The sequence below is a fragment of the Kluyveromyces lactis genome (assembly GCF_000002515.2).
Source record: "Kluyveromyces lactis strain NRRL Y-1140 chromosome C complete sequence".
Taxonomy (NCBI): Eukaryota; Fungi; Ascomycota; class Saccharomycetes; order Saccharomycetales; family Saccharomycetaceae; genus Kluyveromyces; species Kluyveromyces lactis.
Genome location: NC_006039.1, coordinates 965,371 through 980,402, shown reverse-complemented (window position 1 = coordinate 980,402; position 15,032 = coordinate 965,371). Strand labels below are relative to the sequence as shown.

At 37.4% G+C, this 15,032-nt stretch overlaps 8 protein-coding genes across 8 annotated transcripts; 3 read left to right on the top strand and 5 right to left on the bottom strand.

The window, feature by feature from the left end:
- Window positions 1-15: 15 nt before the first annotated feature.
- KLLA0_C11385g (uncharacterized protein) lies at window positions 16-1,617 on the bottom strand (the record flags this gene model as incomplete). The annotated part of the gene is made up of 1 exon (XM_452708.1): window positions 16-1,617. The coding sequence occupies one exon, from the start codon at window positions 1,615-1,617 to the stop codon at window positions 16-18; it is 1,602 nt and encodes a 533-aa protein (XP_452708.1).
- A 1,790-nt stretch (window positions 1,618-3,407) lies between these two features.
- On the top strand, window positions 3,408-4,961 carry SAL1 (Ca(2+)-binding ATP:ADP antiporter SAL1; the record flags this gene model as incomplete). Its single annotated transcript, XM_452707.1, has 1 exon — window positions 3,408-4,961. One exon carries the CDS (start codon window positions 3,408-3,410, stop codon window positions 4,959-4,961), a length of 1,554 nt encoding a protein of 517 aa, XP_452707.1.
- Window positions 4,962-5,081: 120 nt separating this feature from the next.
- Window positions 5,082-5,777, bottom strand: REV7 (Rev7p; the record flags this gene model as incomplete). The annotated part of the gene is made up of 1 exon (XM_452706.1): window positions 5,082-5,777. One exon carries the CDS (start codon window positions 5,775-5,777, stop codon window positions 5,082-5,084), a length of 696 nt encoding a protein of 231 aa, XP_452706.1.
- A 234-nt stretch (window positions 5,778-6,011) lies between these two features.
- PMS1 (ATP-binding mismatch repair protein) lies at window positions 6,012-8,783 on the top strand (the record flags this gene model as incomplete). The annotated part of the gene is made up of 1 exon (XM_452705.1): window positions 6,012-8,783. The coding sequence occupies one exon, from the start codon at window positions 6,012-6,014 to the stop codon at window positions 8,781-8,783; it is 2,772 nt and encodes a 923-aa protein (XP_452705.1).
- Window positions 8,784-8,921: 138 nt separating this feature from the next.
- SWS2 (mitochondrial 37S ribosomal protein uS13m) lies at window positions 8,922-9,335 on the bottom strand (the record flags this gene model as incomplete). The annotated part of the gene is made up of 1 exon (XM_452704.1): window positions 8,922-9,335. The coding sequence occupies one exon, from the start codon at window positions 9,333-9,335 to the stop codon at window positions 8,922-8,924; it is 414 nt and encodes a 137-aa protein (XP_452704.1).
- A 214-nt stretch (window positions 9,336-9,549) lies between these two features.
- BMT2 (25S rRNA (adenine2142-N1)-methyltransferase) lies at window positions 9,550-10,614 on the bottom strand (the record flags this gene model as incomplete). Its single annotated transcript, XM_452703.1, has 1 exon — window positions 9,550-10,614. One exon carries the CDS (start codon window positions 10,612-10,614, stop codon window positions 9,550-9,552), a length of 1,065 nt encoding a protein of 354 aa, XP_452703.1.
- A 331-nt stretch (window positions 10,615-10,945) lies between these two features.
- On the top strand, window positions 10,946-13,336 carry MAK5 (ATP-dependent RNA helicase; the record flags this gene model as incomplete). The annotated part of the gene is made up of 1 exon (XM_452702.1): window positions 10,946-13,336. One exon carries the CDS (start codon window positions 10,946-10,948, stop codon window positions 13,334-13,336), a length of 2,391 nt encoding a protein of 796 aa, XP_452702.1.
- Window positions 13,337-13,562: 226 nt separating this feature from the next.
- On the bottom strand, window positions 13,563-14,879 carry SUP45 (translation termination factor eRF1; the record flags this gene model as incomplete). Its single annotated transcript, XM_452701.1, has 1 exon — window positions 13,563-14,879. One exon carries the CDS (start codon window positions 14,877-14,879, stop codon window positions 13,563-13,565), a length of 1,317 nt encoding a protein of 438 aa, XP_452701.1.
- Window positions 14,880-15,032: the final 153 nt, after the last annotated feature.

The following is a 15,032-nucleotide window of genomic DNA, read 5'->3' as shown; positions in this document are numbered from 1 at the left end:
ATTGTTTTATATAGCTTATAATTTAGACACACGTTTCATTGTTTTTGCATATGCAGCAGTTTCAATAGCACGTCTTCTACCTTCAATGTACTCAATCATTTCGGAGTATGTTTGAGGAATAACGGTTGCATACCCGGGGCTACCTGGCTTTTCGGAGTCGTAATCTCTTGGAGCAAAGAACGAATAAATAAAAGAACCAGATTTGGTTTGCTTCTCAGAATCCAATGCTTGAACAACAGTGTTCACCTTCACCTGGATTATGGTACCTGGTTTTGAGAGGAAGTCATCTTTGTTAACCGAGATATTGTTCACTGCTGTTGGCTCGAAATGGAATATAGTGTTACCATCGACTTCTTTATCAACCACTGAAGCAGCCACCTTTGGTTGAGATGCAGTTTCATGTAGATGTTCGGTGTATACTACGGTTGCATCCATGTGTAGAATTGACCCAACTGGAACTGGGGCACGGAAGGTGGTAGAATCCAAGGAGATAAAACGAGGAAGCGAATGAGAGAAGGAGGAAGCTGCACAATATGCCAACTCAAACGTTTGTCTCATGAGATACCCACCAAAGATCATGTATGAGTGTCTATTTCTGTACTGAGGTTGCATGAACATTGTTGATTTAACATTTGTGTCCTCCATCAGCATAACGTTGAAAGGTTTACTTTCCATTGTACTGAGCTCCTTTGATGCTTGCCACATTTTATGGATGATGGAAGATTCATCGTCAGTAGGTGGATTAGTATCTAAATTCTCATTCTTTGCACGGAGTTTCTTGGCAGCGTTGTGAGATTCAGCACGTCTGAAATCCATCCACTCTTTTTCGTTTAAAGGTAGTAACTTGTTGATAGGCAACGATTTATGAGTTTCTGGGTTTCTTGCCACAAAAGTGAAGGAAGCAGTTAGGAAAGTGTCCTCATCTGAGAGGGTTGACTCGTTAATCTCGCTAGGGATGGCACCTTGAATTGCAGAAGCCTTGATAGCGATTTCCATTGATGATCTACCTGTCCATACAACAGTACCAGACAACACAACATTGTAATCACTGATGTGGTCCAAAGGTTTCAACATATAAATACGATCCACAGACGCAGTAACGATAACGGGCTCCGCTGGAGAAGTATGTCTATAAGCGATTCTACCAGCCAAGGCATCTAGATCTTGGAAAATTTGACCCATTCTAATTCTACCACCGGCATTGACGTAAAAGTCAGCGATAATTGGATCATCTTTGAAAGGCAAAGTCAAGTAAGTAAACGAATCGGCACGGGTCTTTTCACCAACTTCGGTAGATTTGACGCTGTTATAACTGTACGAGTCTATAATTTTCCCCTGTGCCAATTGCTTCTTTCTTTCGGCAAGAGCATTGACCCAAGTAGCTTTAAAACCTTCTGTGACTGCAGAATTGTTCATAAACACCCTTTGGTATTCATGTTTATCCGTAAGCGTAGTTGCTGTAGCATCCGGCTGGTTAGCAGCATCGGTAGACTTCCCGTCATCTCTTGAGTGCATTAATCTAGTATGTTGATGAAGTATTGGTTTTTGTAAAGATTTCAAAATCAAGCTAGAAGGGCCAGAATTGACCAGCTTTCTCTTACCAAATCGAGTTAGCATTGTTCTTGTGAGATATGGAAAGATTCAACCAAATAAGAAGAAACAAATATCGTATAGCTTAAAATGGATTTATTAACTAATTGAGTTTTCCCCGATTTTAAATAAATCTTCAATATTAAAAGCTCAATTTTCTTGGAGAAAAACCCTATTATTGCGTTCTGATATTTCACTGAGAGCAGAAAGAAGATCAATCAGATGCGCAGATATTAAAAAATAAAGAATAACGACACTGCACTGATGGAATTACCAACAACCAGACGCTAAATCTGATAAAGACTGCTAAAAAAGTTAACTGATTATTTATATATATATTTCTTCAAGTCTACAATAATGGAACGCCGAGGGTTTGCATGAGAAAAAAAAAAAACCACTCAGTAAGCCAGAGTCGGCATACGGTTTACGTGAAGTAAGAATATAAGAGATGATAAACCTTATCCATCACCAAAACAAAAAAACCAAAACAAAAAAAAAGGAACCTACATAGCCATCGGACTGATAAGTGAAAAGTAACTGTATCTGATGGCTCTGCATTACCATATCCGAAGTCCCTTCTCTCACACATGGATAAGGTATAAGCATTAGTTGGGATTTCTGCAGTGATTTATTCTCGAGAGGGACCCGGTTTTTGTTGGAAATATCGGCATTCGCAGATAGGAATCGCTCAACCGTGGGGGGAGGAGAGAGTCGGAGAGAAGAAAGAGAAAAAAGCGAAGAAACAGTTTAGTGGGTAAGAATAGAAGAGGAGACAAAAGGTGACGATATAGCACCCCTCTTCCAATGTGTTTGAATGAAGGAATGAAAGGCTGAAGACAGCCCTAGTGTTTCTTGTAAAAGAAAAGACGAAAAGATAATCGAATCGGAAAAACTATTCAGCCTTCATCGTTCTATAGTGCCTGATTTTGTGTGGCACTAACGGATCGCTGAAATGTTTACTTACAACTAGTCGTACGAAAAAAACGGTGGTTGATATTAGTAGTTTTTCCGGTTTTATGAGCTGCGTAAAGATTCCGCAGCTCTGTGCATTATACTACAACCACAAAAGCAGAAACTAACCAAGGATGAAAGAGGGGCACAAGACAGGTCACGTGATTTCACGTGAGTACCAACGGTATATTTATGATTATGTATCATGTAATTGAAAAAAAAACCATCTCTTTTCATGTACAGCCCTACGAAAAGTACCAGTATTAATATACTGTCATCTCCGGCTATCCCGAGCTAGTCATCATGACTATCAACATTATTCGGCTCACCTGTATCAGTGAACCAGTAGAGCCTCTCTGTGGTCCTGTAAACTGCTTTAGAATTTCAGAGTTTAAACCATGAGATACAGATAGAAAGAAAAAAAAATACAGTTAAAGAAACTAAAAACATCACATCGACTTTCTGTTAAAAATGGTAAATTTTTGTATTAATGTCTACACAGATCTGTCGAAGAGTGGAAGTCCGAGAGGTTCAAACAATATACACATCAGACACCGTTCAGTAGAACTAGAACAATAGAACATTAACATATTCTTCTTTTTTAACCACTCTTTGCTTTCCATAGATTGACGTAAAGAAGGGCTGCTGTATTATAGTTGTTACTTATTTGTTCTTTGTTTCTAGTCTCTTCTTCAAGTGTTAAAAGAATAAAAAAATAAAACAAAAACAACAACACCAACGTCGGGTGTCCTGGTATTTATTCTGATTTATCAAAGTGGTTTGATATACTTTGATCTTCTGTTTCTTCTTTAGTTTTTCGTTGTGAAGTTGGAATTAAATTTAGAATCGATAAAATTATCTCCACCATGTCTAACTCAATTGGAGATGAGTCCCCGGAAGAACAGAAAAAGCGCCATTTGAAGTTGTTTGAAACGATAGATATTAACCATACCGGTAAAATTGATATCAGAACGTTGCAACAGGCATTCGAGAAATCGGATCATCCGTTAAAAGGATCCCCTGAGGCAATCGAACATATCTTTAAGTCGTTGGACCAGAATAAAGATTCGGTAATAGATTTTAATGATTTCGAAAAATACGTTACTACGGCGGAAACCCAGATCAAGGTCGGATTCCAAAAGATCGATAAGGATAACGATGGGAGAATTAAGATGGAAGAACTTTCCAAATATCTTTCACAGTTCAGAGAGGATCATGACATAAAGGATGTGGCAGATTCGAAACAACGTAAGAAACCTTCCAAAATTTCGAATTTCGTGGACTGGGCATTCAACAGAAAATCGTACATCACTTATGAACAATGGCGAGACTTCCTACTTTTCGTACCCAGAAAAGAGGGGTCAAGATTGAACACAGCATATGCATATTTTTATTTATTCAATGAAGACGTAGATCTTTCCAGTGAAGGTGATGTTACCTTAATTAACGACTTCATCAAAGGTTTTGGATTCTTTATTGCGGGTGGTTGCTCCGGAGTTGTATCACGTACGTGCACAGCTCCGTTTGATAGAATTAAAGTCTTCTTGATTGCAAGAACAGACTTGTCTTCCACTTTGTTAAATTCAAAAGATACCTTACTAGCTAAGAATCCTAACGCTGATTTATCTAAAATTAAATCGCCTCTAATAAAGGCTGCGACCACGTTATATAGACAGGGTGGATTACGTGCATTTTACGTGGGTAATGGTCTCAATGTTGTAAAAGTTTTCCCGGAATCGGCCATCAAATTCGGTTCTTTCGAAATGGCAAAGAGAATCATGGCAAGATTGGAAAATGTCAAGGATACTTCGGAGTTATCTAGATTATCAACGTACATCGCAGGTGGTTTAGGTGGTGTTGCTGCGCAATTCTCTGTTTATCCAATCGATACGCTAAAATACAGAATTCAATGCGCTCCTCTTAATACCAATCTCAAGAAGTCATCAATATTATTACAAACCGCAAAGGAAATGTACCAACAGGGTGGTATACGGTTGTTTTACAGGGGTGTTCACATTGGTGTAATGGGTATTTTCCCGTACGCAGCTCTCGACTTAGGAACATTTTCCGCTTTAAAAAAGTGGTACATTAAGAAAGAGGCCAAGAAAACCGGTCTTCCAGAAGACGAAGTTATCATTAGCAACCTAATAGTTTTACCCATGGGTGCGTTTAGTGGTACTGTGGGTGCTACACTGGTGTATCCTATAAATTTACTAAGAACCAGATTGCAAGCCCAAGGTACCTATGCTCATCCACATACTTACAATGGCTTTTCAGATGTTCTGAAAAAGACAATTCAAAGAGAAGGGTACCAGGGTCTATTTAAAGGTCTGGTACCGAACTTAGCCAAGGTGTGTCCTGCTGTCTCCATTAGTTACCTATGCTATGAAAACTTAAAGCGGCTAATGAAGCTAGAATAGTCGCTTGTTCCCATACTTGTATATTTCTGCATTCACAATATTATATATTCAAATGAAAAATCATCTGTCTTAATATCATAACTTTTTGAAATAATTAAGGGTAAAATCATTTTGGAAGACTTATTCTATTGATGTAGATATGTTATTATCCTGTGGTACAAGTCGTTCTGCAAACTGATGGAAAACCAAAGAATTCAAATCACATCCTACTAAAGAATACATCTTAACTCTCTCCTGTGATTGTCCTGCACTAGGAAAGTCATTTGACGGGTCTTTGTACTTTACCCAATTCCAATCTCTTTCTAAATTGGTTACATTTTCCTTTGATCGAGGTAAATTCTCATTTGACATATGGCCCAAACTCATTTCGACCGTTTCGATAACAATGTCAAAGGTATATTTACCTGGCTCTAGTTGCGGAAGCTTCTCTAAATGCGCAATCAGAGAGTATATCGATGATCTGAATTCGTCAAATACAAGGTTTTCCTGATCGGTGTTAGCTTCTGTCTTATCAAGATGGTTGATGTCCCCAAAATCAAGGCAGTATCTTTCAATGACATAGTCCTCATCGTCACATTCACAAATATACAAATTCAAATAGTGTAATTGTTTAAGCTTACTGAGAATATCATCACATAATTCATCTAAGTACTTTTGCAATTCAGGATTCACATTCACTGGTATATGGCTAGGTAAGTTGAATGCGTGATAATCTGTCCAGGAAAAGGTTTCTCTAGGGTAAATGTCTCTATGATACCAGATAAGCTGAATCCAAGCTTTCAAATAAACCGGAAGCCATTTTTCGATGAACTTCATTCACGAAAGTCAGTAATTCTCTCAAAGTCGATGTAGCGTCAGTGTGCCATAGAGAATTTACTGTTCTTACCGTAAATGTTTGTATTATGACAATTTCCATTGAGTGATCCTACGAGCTTAGTATTTTGAAAACCTTTAAAATAAAACATCTTACATAATTGAATTACAGTTGAGCGCACACCAAGGAATTTGTTAGTGGTAATGTAAAGAGACATGCCGACAGAGTAAATAATTATGGGTATTCAGGCTATAGAAAATGCAGATATTCATAAGATTACTTCTGGCCAGGTGATCGTTGATTTGCGTAGTGCAATCAAAGAGCTACTAGAGAATAGTTTAGATGCGAAAGCTGATAAAATCGAAATCATATTCAAGAATTATGGTATTGAATCCATAGAATGCGCTGATAATGGGGTTGGTATTTCTGAGGATGATCTGGATAATGTTGGCCAGAAACATCGGACATCGAAAATTTCGTCTTTTGAGGACGTTTCCAAGGTCACGTCATTTGGATTTAGAGGTGAGGCTATAGCATCGTTATGTCAGATGGGAAAAGTTATTATTACAACAACTACTAAGGGACCTAAAGCTTACAAAATAGTTTTCAATCATTCAGGTACTTGCAATAAAATCATATGTTCAAGGAACACAGGAACTACTGTGTTAGTATCTAACCTTTTCGATACTTTACCCGTTAGGAAAAAAGACTTTATAAAGAATTACAAAAGACAATTCAATCGAAGCATTGATCTCATTCAAAGCTATGCTATTATTCAGACAAACGTAAAAATATCTGTGAGCAATGTTTTACCTTCAGGAAAGAAAACTCTCATATTATCATCAATAGGGAAGTCTGATATTACTCGAAATTTAGTTTCTGTATTTGGATCCAATGCGGGGAAGGGGCTAGCTAGCATTGACGTGGACTTAGACCTTTCTAATATCAGACACACCTCAATACTTCCCGAAAATCAAAAGGAGGAAAATGCTTCCGAGTTTCAGGTCAAGATTACTGGTCAGATATCAATGGTCTCATTTGGTTGCGGCAGAGCAAGCAAAGACAGACAGTATGTTTACATTAATAAACGGCCAGTTGATTACCCTAAAGTCGCTAAAACTATTAATGAAACATACCAAAGCTTCAACAATGTTCAATATCCGTCGTTTGTTCTTGATTTTCGAGTTGGCACCAAATTTTTGGATTTGAATGTAACTCCTGATAAACGAACAGTGAGTTTACATTATGAAGAGTATGTTCTTGACGCGTTGAGAGAATCACTTCAATTGTTTTTCCAGAAGCAAGGTTTCGTGGTACCCAAATCGGAAACAACATCCGATAATCCCTTTGGGCCTAAAAGAATTAAAGTTGAACCATTAGATGCCAGCACACTACACAATAGTGAAAATTCGAAAATTATTTCCAATGGTAATCACCTCCGGCATCCGACTATTATCAAAGATGAAGTGCATGAATTACCAAGGCTGATATCACCCTTGAGATCTCCAACTCTTGCCAAAATGAAGGGAGAGAGCGAACAGAGCGAACTGAAAAGCAGTACTGTCGAAACAGAAGACCTAGATGATGGATTTGACGATAAATTACACAATCATAGAGAGTCCGTGCATAAGGATGAGATTAGTGCGAATAATCATCTTGATTATGTTGCCGAAGATGTAAATACTGGTCCTCATTTGCTGAACCCGCATGAGAAGGAAGGGGACACAAAACGGCTTTTTGTTGACTCTGACCTGGAAAATACCATTGAGAGTGAATCGAATGTCATCAGTAAAGAATTAGATGAATCAGAGGATGTCGATATCGATAAAAATAACTTAAAAGTTACCCCCAAAGGAAACCATATCCAATTAGGTGATTTCTTACATAGAAGAATGTCAAACGTTGATATTGAAAAATCGCCAGTTGAGGTAGATGAACTTGTCGTCCAGATAGACAACAATATATCGACAATACCTGCATCACAAGATCGTGATAATAAGCTAGTATTTCACCCACATACCAGCCATTCCGGCAATGATAGTTGCAGACATAGCCATAACCATAGTCCGAATGAATCGGACTACTCAGATGACGATTTTGAAAATGGTACCGATATTGTTTTTAAGAATACTGTGGAGAACGAATCTGATTTGGAACAAATCAAGAAGCAAATAGAAGGATCTTCTTCAGAATCTCTATCTTTACACCAAATCAATAACTTAGTTACCTCTGTCCGTGCCTCCCTTAAGATAGAAGCTGAGAAATCGCAAAAAGTTGTTTGTGCGATTGAAATTGATAAAGCGATAAAGCACGAGAGATTAGTCAATGAAATTGCTTCGATCGATGATAAAGAAAAAGCAGAACATTTATTAACGTTGACCGTCTCCAAGAACGATTTTCAGAACATGACTATCGTTGGACAATTCAATCTAGGCTTCATAATAGTCACCAGATGCAAGGAAGGCGCATTTGATCTCTTCATAGTCGATCAACACGCTAGTGATGAAAAATACAATTTTGAGATGTTGCAGAAGAATACCGTCTTTAAATCTCAATCTTTACTTTCACTAAAGACTTTAGAGCTAAGCGTGATTGATGAATTATTAGTGATGGAATATAAAGACGTTTTTAGTAAGAATGGCTTTAAATTAAGCATAGATCAAGAAGAAGAACCTGGCCAAAGAATTAAATTGGTGAGCTTCCCAGTATCTAAAAATACAATGTTTACTGAGTATGACTTTCACGAATTGATTCAACTCATTCGTGAGCATGAAGGCCATGATATGTCCAATATTAGATGCTCAAAGATTCGTTCCATGTTTGCCATGAGAGCTTGTAGAAGTAGTATCATGATAGGTAAGCCGTTAAGCATGCGCACAATGAAAAAGGTAGTCAATAATCTAAGCGACTTGGAAAAGCCTTGGAATTGCCCTCATGGTAGACCAACTCTGAGGCACCTTATGGAATTGAAAGATTGGGACTCGTTCTGCGACGACTATATGATATAATCTGAGTAACTTATTTACAAGATATACATTAGAAAGGGGTTTAAAGTTGTGTAACGATCGGCAGCACTTTGTATTTTATATCCGATATTATCAATTATATGGGTAATAATTTTGTGTCATCCATACTTTAGTCGCACTTCATAAATTCGAAATTTGTTCTAAGATCGGACTTCTTGTTTGTGTATGGTATCCCCTTCTATCAACCTTATTTAACCTTCTAGCCACCTTTGCATTATTTCTCGTGCGTTGACCACGGACTGGAAGTCCTAGAGCATGTCTCATACCTTCATAAGAACCAATGCTTCTCTTCAAAGCGATGTTTTCCTTTACAATAGCACGTGCATCACCTTCAATTGTCATATTAGCCAGTTCACTTGTAATAGCCATTACTTGTGGCTCTGTAAGCTGATGCATCCTCATCCATGGGTAGAAACCTAGCTTTGAACAGATCTTTTCTGCTGTCTTCAAACCGATACCATAGAATTTAGAGGCTAGACCAATTTTAATAATTTCTTTACCCTTGAAACCTTTACCTAAAATGTGTACCACCATATTGGTCAAGCACTGTATATATAGAGTTCTTATTGGTTTACGCTGATAATTATTCACCCAGAATATGCCACATATATCACAGGTACTGTCTAACGTATCCGAATATTTAGTTTAATATTCTGTAGGACTTTTTTTTTTTGATGTTTGAAAGTCCATGATTATGTATATCATTAAGTACGTTTTGATGCATACATACACATAGATACCGCCGTTATTACCTAGAGAACAGGGGCTTGGTCGTTGTATAAATGCCTTGATGGGAAGGTTGCCTGTTTGGAAATGTAATTGAAAAGTTGTTCATGCCTGGTTTGTCCAATAATTTTGCTTTTTTGGCGAATTGGTTCATATTTTGTGAGGAACACATTGTGTTTTCAGATTGTTCGAGTTCGTAAAGCCAATAAGCCACCTTCTTTGCTTCTTTAAATCTTATTTTTCTATACCCTAGCGCATGCATGATTTCATTGAATCTGTCTTTAGTCATGTATCTTGAGTTCGTCAAGCAAGGTAGAGGTATAACTAGAAACAAATACGTTTTCTTGTTACATTTCAGAAACTGTTTGAATCGAAGTATCATTTGGCCTCTTTGAAGGGGTGTCGGCACGAAATTCAATACAAGTGAGCATGATATCAGGTCAAATCTCTGCGATTCATCCTTTGGTAATGGTCTTTTCATGAAATCCTGCCTTTCAATATTTACAGTATCATTTGAGTTAAGATCAATCCTAACAACGGGATTAAAGAGACCACACACAGAAATATGATTTTTCGCACTAAGGGATCCCAATTCCAACGCATTCATACCCAGAGCTTTATCCACCCCGAGTTCTTTGCACCACTTTACCAATTGTTTAGATGAATCACCACCTCTGTTGGAATCCTGACCAACTGTACTAGCAAATTGGTAATTCTGCAAACCGCCATCTTCTTCAATTTCTCCACATATATAACCAAGAATTTGACATAATTGCTGACTGTGTTCAATGCTTTGCACATGAACAAGTAATTCCTCTAATCTTGGATTTGGTCGTCTAGACTTTTTGCCCTTATTAAAATCTTCCTGTAAAGTTTTATTCTTTCGGAAAAAATTCTCAATATTAATAGCGTTGGCCTCTTCATCGTTTTCTACTATATCACATCGCAGCTTGTTGCATATCACTCTTCTCTTCTGAATCAATAGATGGAAACGTCTAATTATCTTCCTGGCCTTGGAAGGTTTGATCTTCGGTACATGTTTCGCAACAGGTTTTCCAGTTATGGTCCTCTTTCTTCGAGAGAGCATTGGAACAACGTAATAAGATTTTTCACGTATAAGTTGAGGGTTATAACCCGAGTGGCCCTTACCTGTTTTGTTGAGAGATGCTCATCTCGCTTCAATACCATCATGTTTACCAGACGGTTATGTAAGAGTTGGACAGTTTTTAAGACATATCCGGGTAACATAAATAGAATCGTTTCTTTTCGACTTTCTAGAAAATCTTGAGAAAGAAGCTCCAAGAGATGAGATGAGATGAGATAGAAGAGATACCAGCATACGTGTGCATGAACAATAAGTTTCTCGGTAATTAATTGTTGTCGACCTCATTCTGTATAAGAAAAGGACAGAAATAATAATGGTATACGGTGTTTCAAAAATGGCGAATAAGAATCGCAAGAACTTGAAGCCTGTTAAAAGTGATAGGAAAGACCGTATTTCAAAGAATCATTCAAAGAAGAAGGTTAATAAGAATAGCCTTAAGAAAGTAGCCACTACAGATATCACTGTTAATGCTAATGAGTTGAATTGGAAGAGTGTTGATATTCCAGATACTTTAGATGATTTCGGTGGTTTCTACGGATTAGAAGAAATCGATGGTGTGGATGTGAAAGTTGTCGACGGTAAAGTCCAGTTCATCACGAAAGATAACAAGAACGTTAAGAAAGAGCCGGAGCAAGTGGAGGAAAAGGATAATATCGTTTTCCAAGAGGATGATGAAGATGTCAACATGGATGAATTAATTGAATTCAAGAATTTTGACGATATCAAGGAGGGTGAGTTAAGTGCAGCTTCGGATGATGAAGAGAGCGAGTTCCATGTGTCCACTGAAGAAGAAGGAGAAGAGGGAGAAGAAGCAGAAGATCAAGAAGAAGAAAGATCCGAGAAGGAAAATGTTAAGGGGGAAGCAGGTACTGTTGTCACTGAAGATCAAACAAATGATGACTTATTACAGAGCAACGTATTTTCCTCTAACGTCGATATCGATGATCAAGAGCCTCCAGTACTTCCTGAGTGGTCCGAAAATATGGATCTCTCATTCACAGTGCTGAAAGGACTCTCTGGGCTTGGCTTCACCAGGCCTACAGAAATTCAATTGAAATCTATTCCTTTAGCTCTGAAAGGACATAATATCATGGGTAAGGCTAGCACAGGTTCCGGTAAGACTTTAGCATATGGTATTCCTATCATTGAACAATTAATTAAAGACACATCAAATGATAGGTCTATCGGCTTGATATTTACCCCAACTAGAGAATTGGCCCATCAAGTAACTGACCATTTGCAAAAGGTTTGGACGAAAATGAATAAGCTTAACAAGTACACGATTCTTTCACTAACAGGTGGTTTGTCGATTCAGAAACAAGAACGTATCTTAAAATATGATGGTTCTGGTAGAATCATTGTGGCAACTCCTGGTAGATTTTTGGAATTATTAGAAAGGAACCCAGATCTGATTCCTAGGTTTGCCAAAATTGACACTTTAGTTCTTGATGAGGCAGACAGACTACTACAAGACGGACATTTCGATGAATTCGAGAAAATTTTGAAGTTATTAGGGAAAGCCCGAAAAATTAAAACAAGTATCGACGGAAAGCCAACTGGAAGTGGATGGCAAACAATGATTTTCTCTGCCACATTTTCATTGGATCTTTTCACGAAATTAGATAAAACTTCATGGAAAATCCTTAAAACAGCCGGTGGGGAGAACAATGAAATGGAACAAGTTTTAAATCATTTGATGAAGAAAATTCAATTCAAATCTAAGCCAGTTATTATCGATACTAATCCTGAACATAAAGTTACATCTCAGGTCAAAGAATCCCTGATAGAATGTTTGCCAATGGAGCGTGACTTATATGTCTACTACTTTATCATGATGTATCCTGGCACAACTTTAGTATTTTGTAACGCTATAGATAGCGTCAAAAAGTTGAATGCATTTTTAAACAATCTAAAGATTTCGTCATTCCAGATCCATTCATCAATGGCTCAAAAAAATCGTCTTAGGAACCTTGAAAAGTTCAAAGAACAATCAGAGAAAAATAGCAAGGTAGGAAAACCAACAATTTTAATTGCTAGTGACGTCGCTGCTAGAGGATTGGACATCTCGGGTATCAAACATGTTTTACACTATCACTTACCCCGCAGTGCTGACGTATATATCCACAGAAGTGGAAGAACAGCCCGTGGTGATAATGAAGGTGTTTCTGTCATGATTTGTTCACCACAGGAATCCATGGGACCTTTAAGAAAGCTCAGAAAGGTGTTATCTACCAAGAAGAGTAGTAACCCCAGGAAAACAAAATGGCAGAATGATGTCCCAATGTTACCACTTGAGCCTGACATCGTTTCTCAGCTGAGAGAAAGAAGCAAGATAGCGAGCGAACTTGCTGATGATGAGATAGCAACGAAATCACTACATAAGGATGATAATTGGTTAAAAAAGGCTGCTGAAGAATTGGATATTGAATTAGATTCAGAAGAAGAGGAAAAGGACCAATTTTTAGCTAGAAACAAAACCAAAAAGTTGAATAAACAGTTGGAAAAGAATGAAAATAAGGCTCTAAAATACCAGCTCAACGAGTTATTAAAAATGCCACTAAGAAAAGATTTAAGAAAAAGCTATCTAACAGGAGGTCTGACCAATCTCGCTGACACTTTAGTCAAACATAAAGGTCACAATTCCATTATTGGACATGATAAAGTGGATGCATTGCAAACACTCAAGGGCAAGAAGCATAAATGAAGCCCTTTATCTGCTATAGAGAAATAAAAATAGGAAAACATATATATTCCCAATACAACAGTCGTTGTCGGAGTGTGAAGAATGTTTGAATTGCATGAAAAATATGTAATGTCTTGCAAATACAACTTAATCAAATATATCTTGGTGATACTTATGATAAAGAAAAGAATGAAAAGAAAGATATATATTTATAAACACTATTTATACATCGCTTGACTGAAGAGGTTTAAATGAAATCGTAGTCATCATCATCTTCATTTTCATCATAATATTCATCATCTGAATCTTCCATCAATTGTTCGAAGTTGACTTTATAACGAAGTAGCGCACCAATACCACCGAAACCAGTAACGAATTGAGCACCTTCAGAGGATTTATCGGTAATGAATTCTAGATTGGCACCGTAGTTTTTGTAATTTTCCGCAAGCCATTCAATTAATGGTTGTTCAGAGACCAAGTCCATTTCTGCTCCGGTAGTTTTATCAAGAGAGTATGATTTGTCTTGTTCCTCTGGTTCGACGAATTTTAGTACTTCTTTATCTTCAGAGTCCCTGTATACATATCTGATGGTTTCTAGATTTTCAAAAACAATCAAAATTTCAACAGCACCCAAATCCAAAGCCTTTAGAGTATCTTCGATACCGTAGCAGTATTTACCAGTATCTTGAGAGATTTGATCGAAATATTCGGTAATCAATTTCTTTTCTTGAATGAATTTAACATTGGCTAAGGCTTCTGCAGATAGTTCGATAGCTTGGTTGAAACCGTTTTCACCACCGTATGAGATATCAACGATCTTGACGATCTTAGCTTGCAATCTTTGATCGAACAATTCAGATTTGGCCAAATCTGTTTTGAAATCTGCAGAACCAGCCAAGATTAAACCTTTAACGTTCACCTTATCGTTCGTAATAAAATTTTGCACAGCAACTTCTGCCACTTTTCTGACATAGTTATGTCTCTTTTCTTCTCTTAAACGAGCAAAACGAACAGCGGATTGACCACCTCTACCATGCTTCTTTGGTAAATCAACAGTGAATTTATGCAAAACTGTTCTTGTGTTACCAGTCAAAAGACCGAACAATGCACCTTGACCATCCATCACGATGAAACCGAATTTATCATCTGCTTCTAGCAATTCAGAAAGAACCTCTGTGTGGAACTTATTGTCACATAAGTACAAAGAGGTGTTGATTGGTTTATAAGGTTCAATGTCAAATGTAACCTTCTTTTCTTTACCTTCTTCAGTTATCATATCACCACAATATAGCACCAAACCATTAGGTGGGATCTTAGTGTATAATTTTAGCTTTTGTTGTGTGGATGTGATAGCAGAGAGCACTGACAAACGGTTGACTCTCGATTTAATATTGGAAGCAGTACCATATTCATCAGTCAACATCTTTTGAATCATAGAAATTTGACCCTTTGGTGGAATGACAAGCGAAATCATAGAGGTACCATTACCCCTAGCCTTCTCTAGAGACTTGATCAATTTCTTGACCTTCCAGATCTCAATATTCTTCTCAGCATCAGTCTCCATTGTTTCAATTGCTGTACTATAGGATTAAGCTATTAGTTATATCTTCTTACCGGATTCTAAATCAAATAAAGATCGAAATACTAAACCTAATGAATATCGTTGATGGAACTAATGTACAAATGAAGCAAAAGCAAACTTGTACATATAAATTAG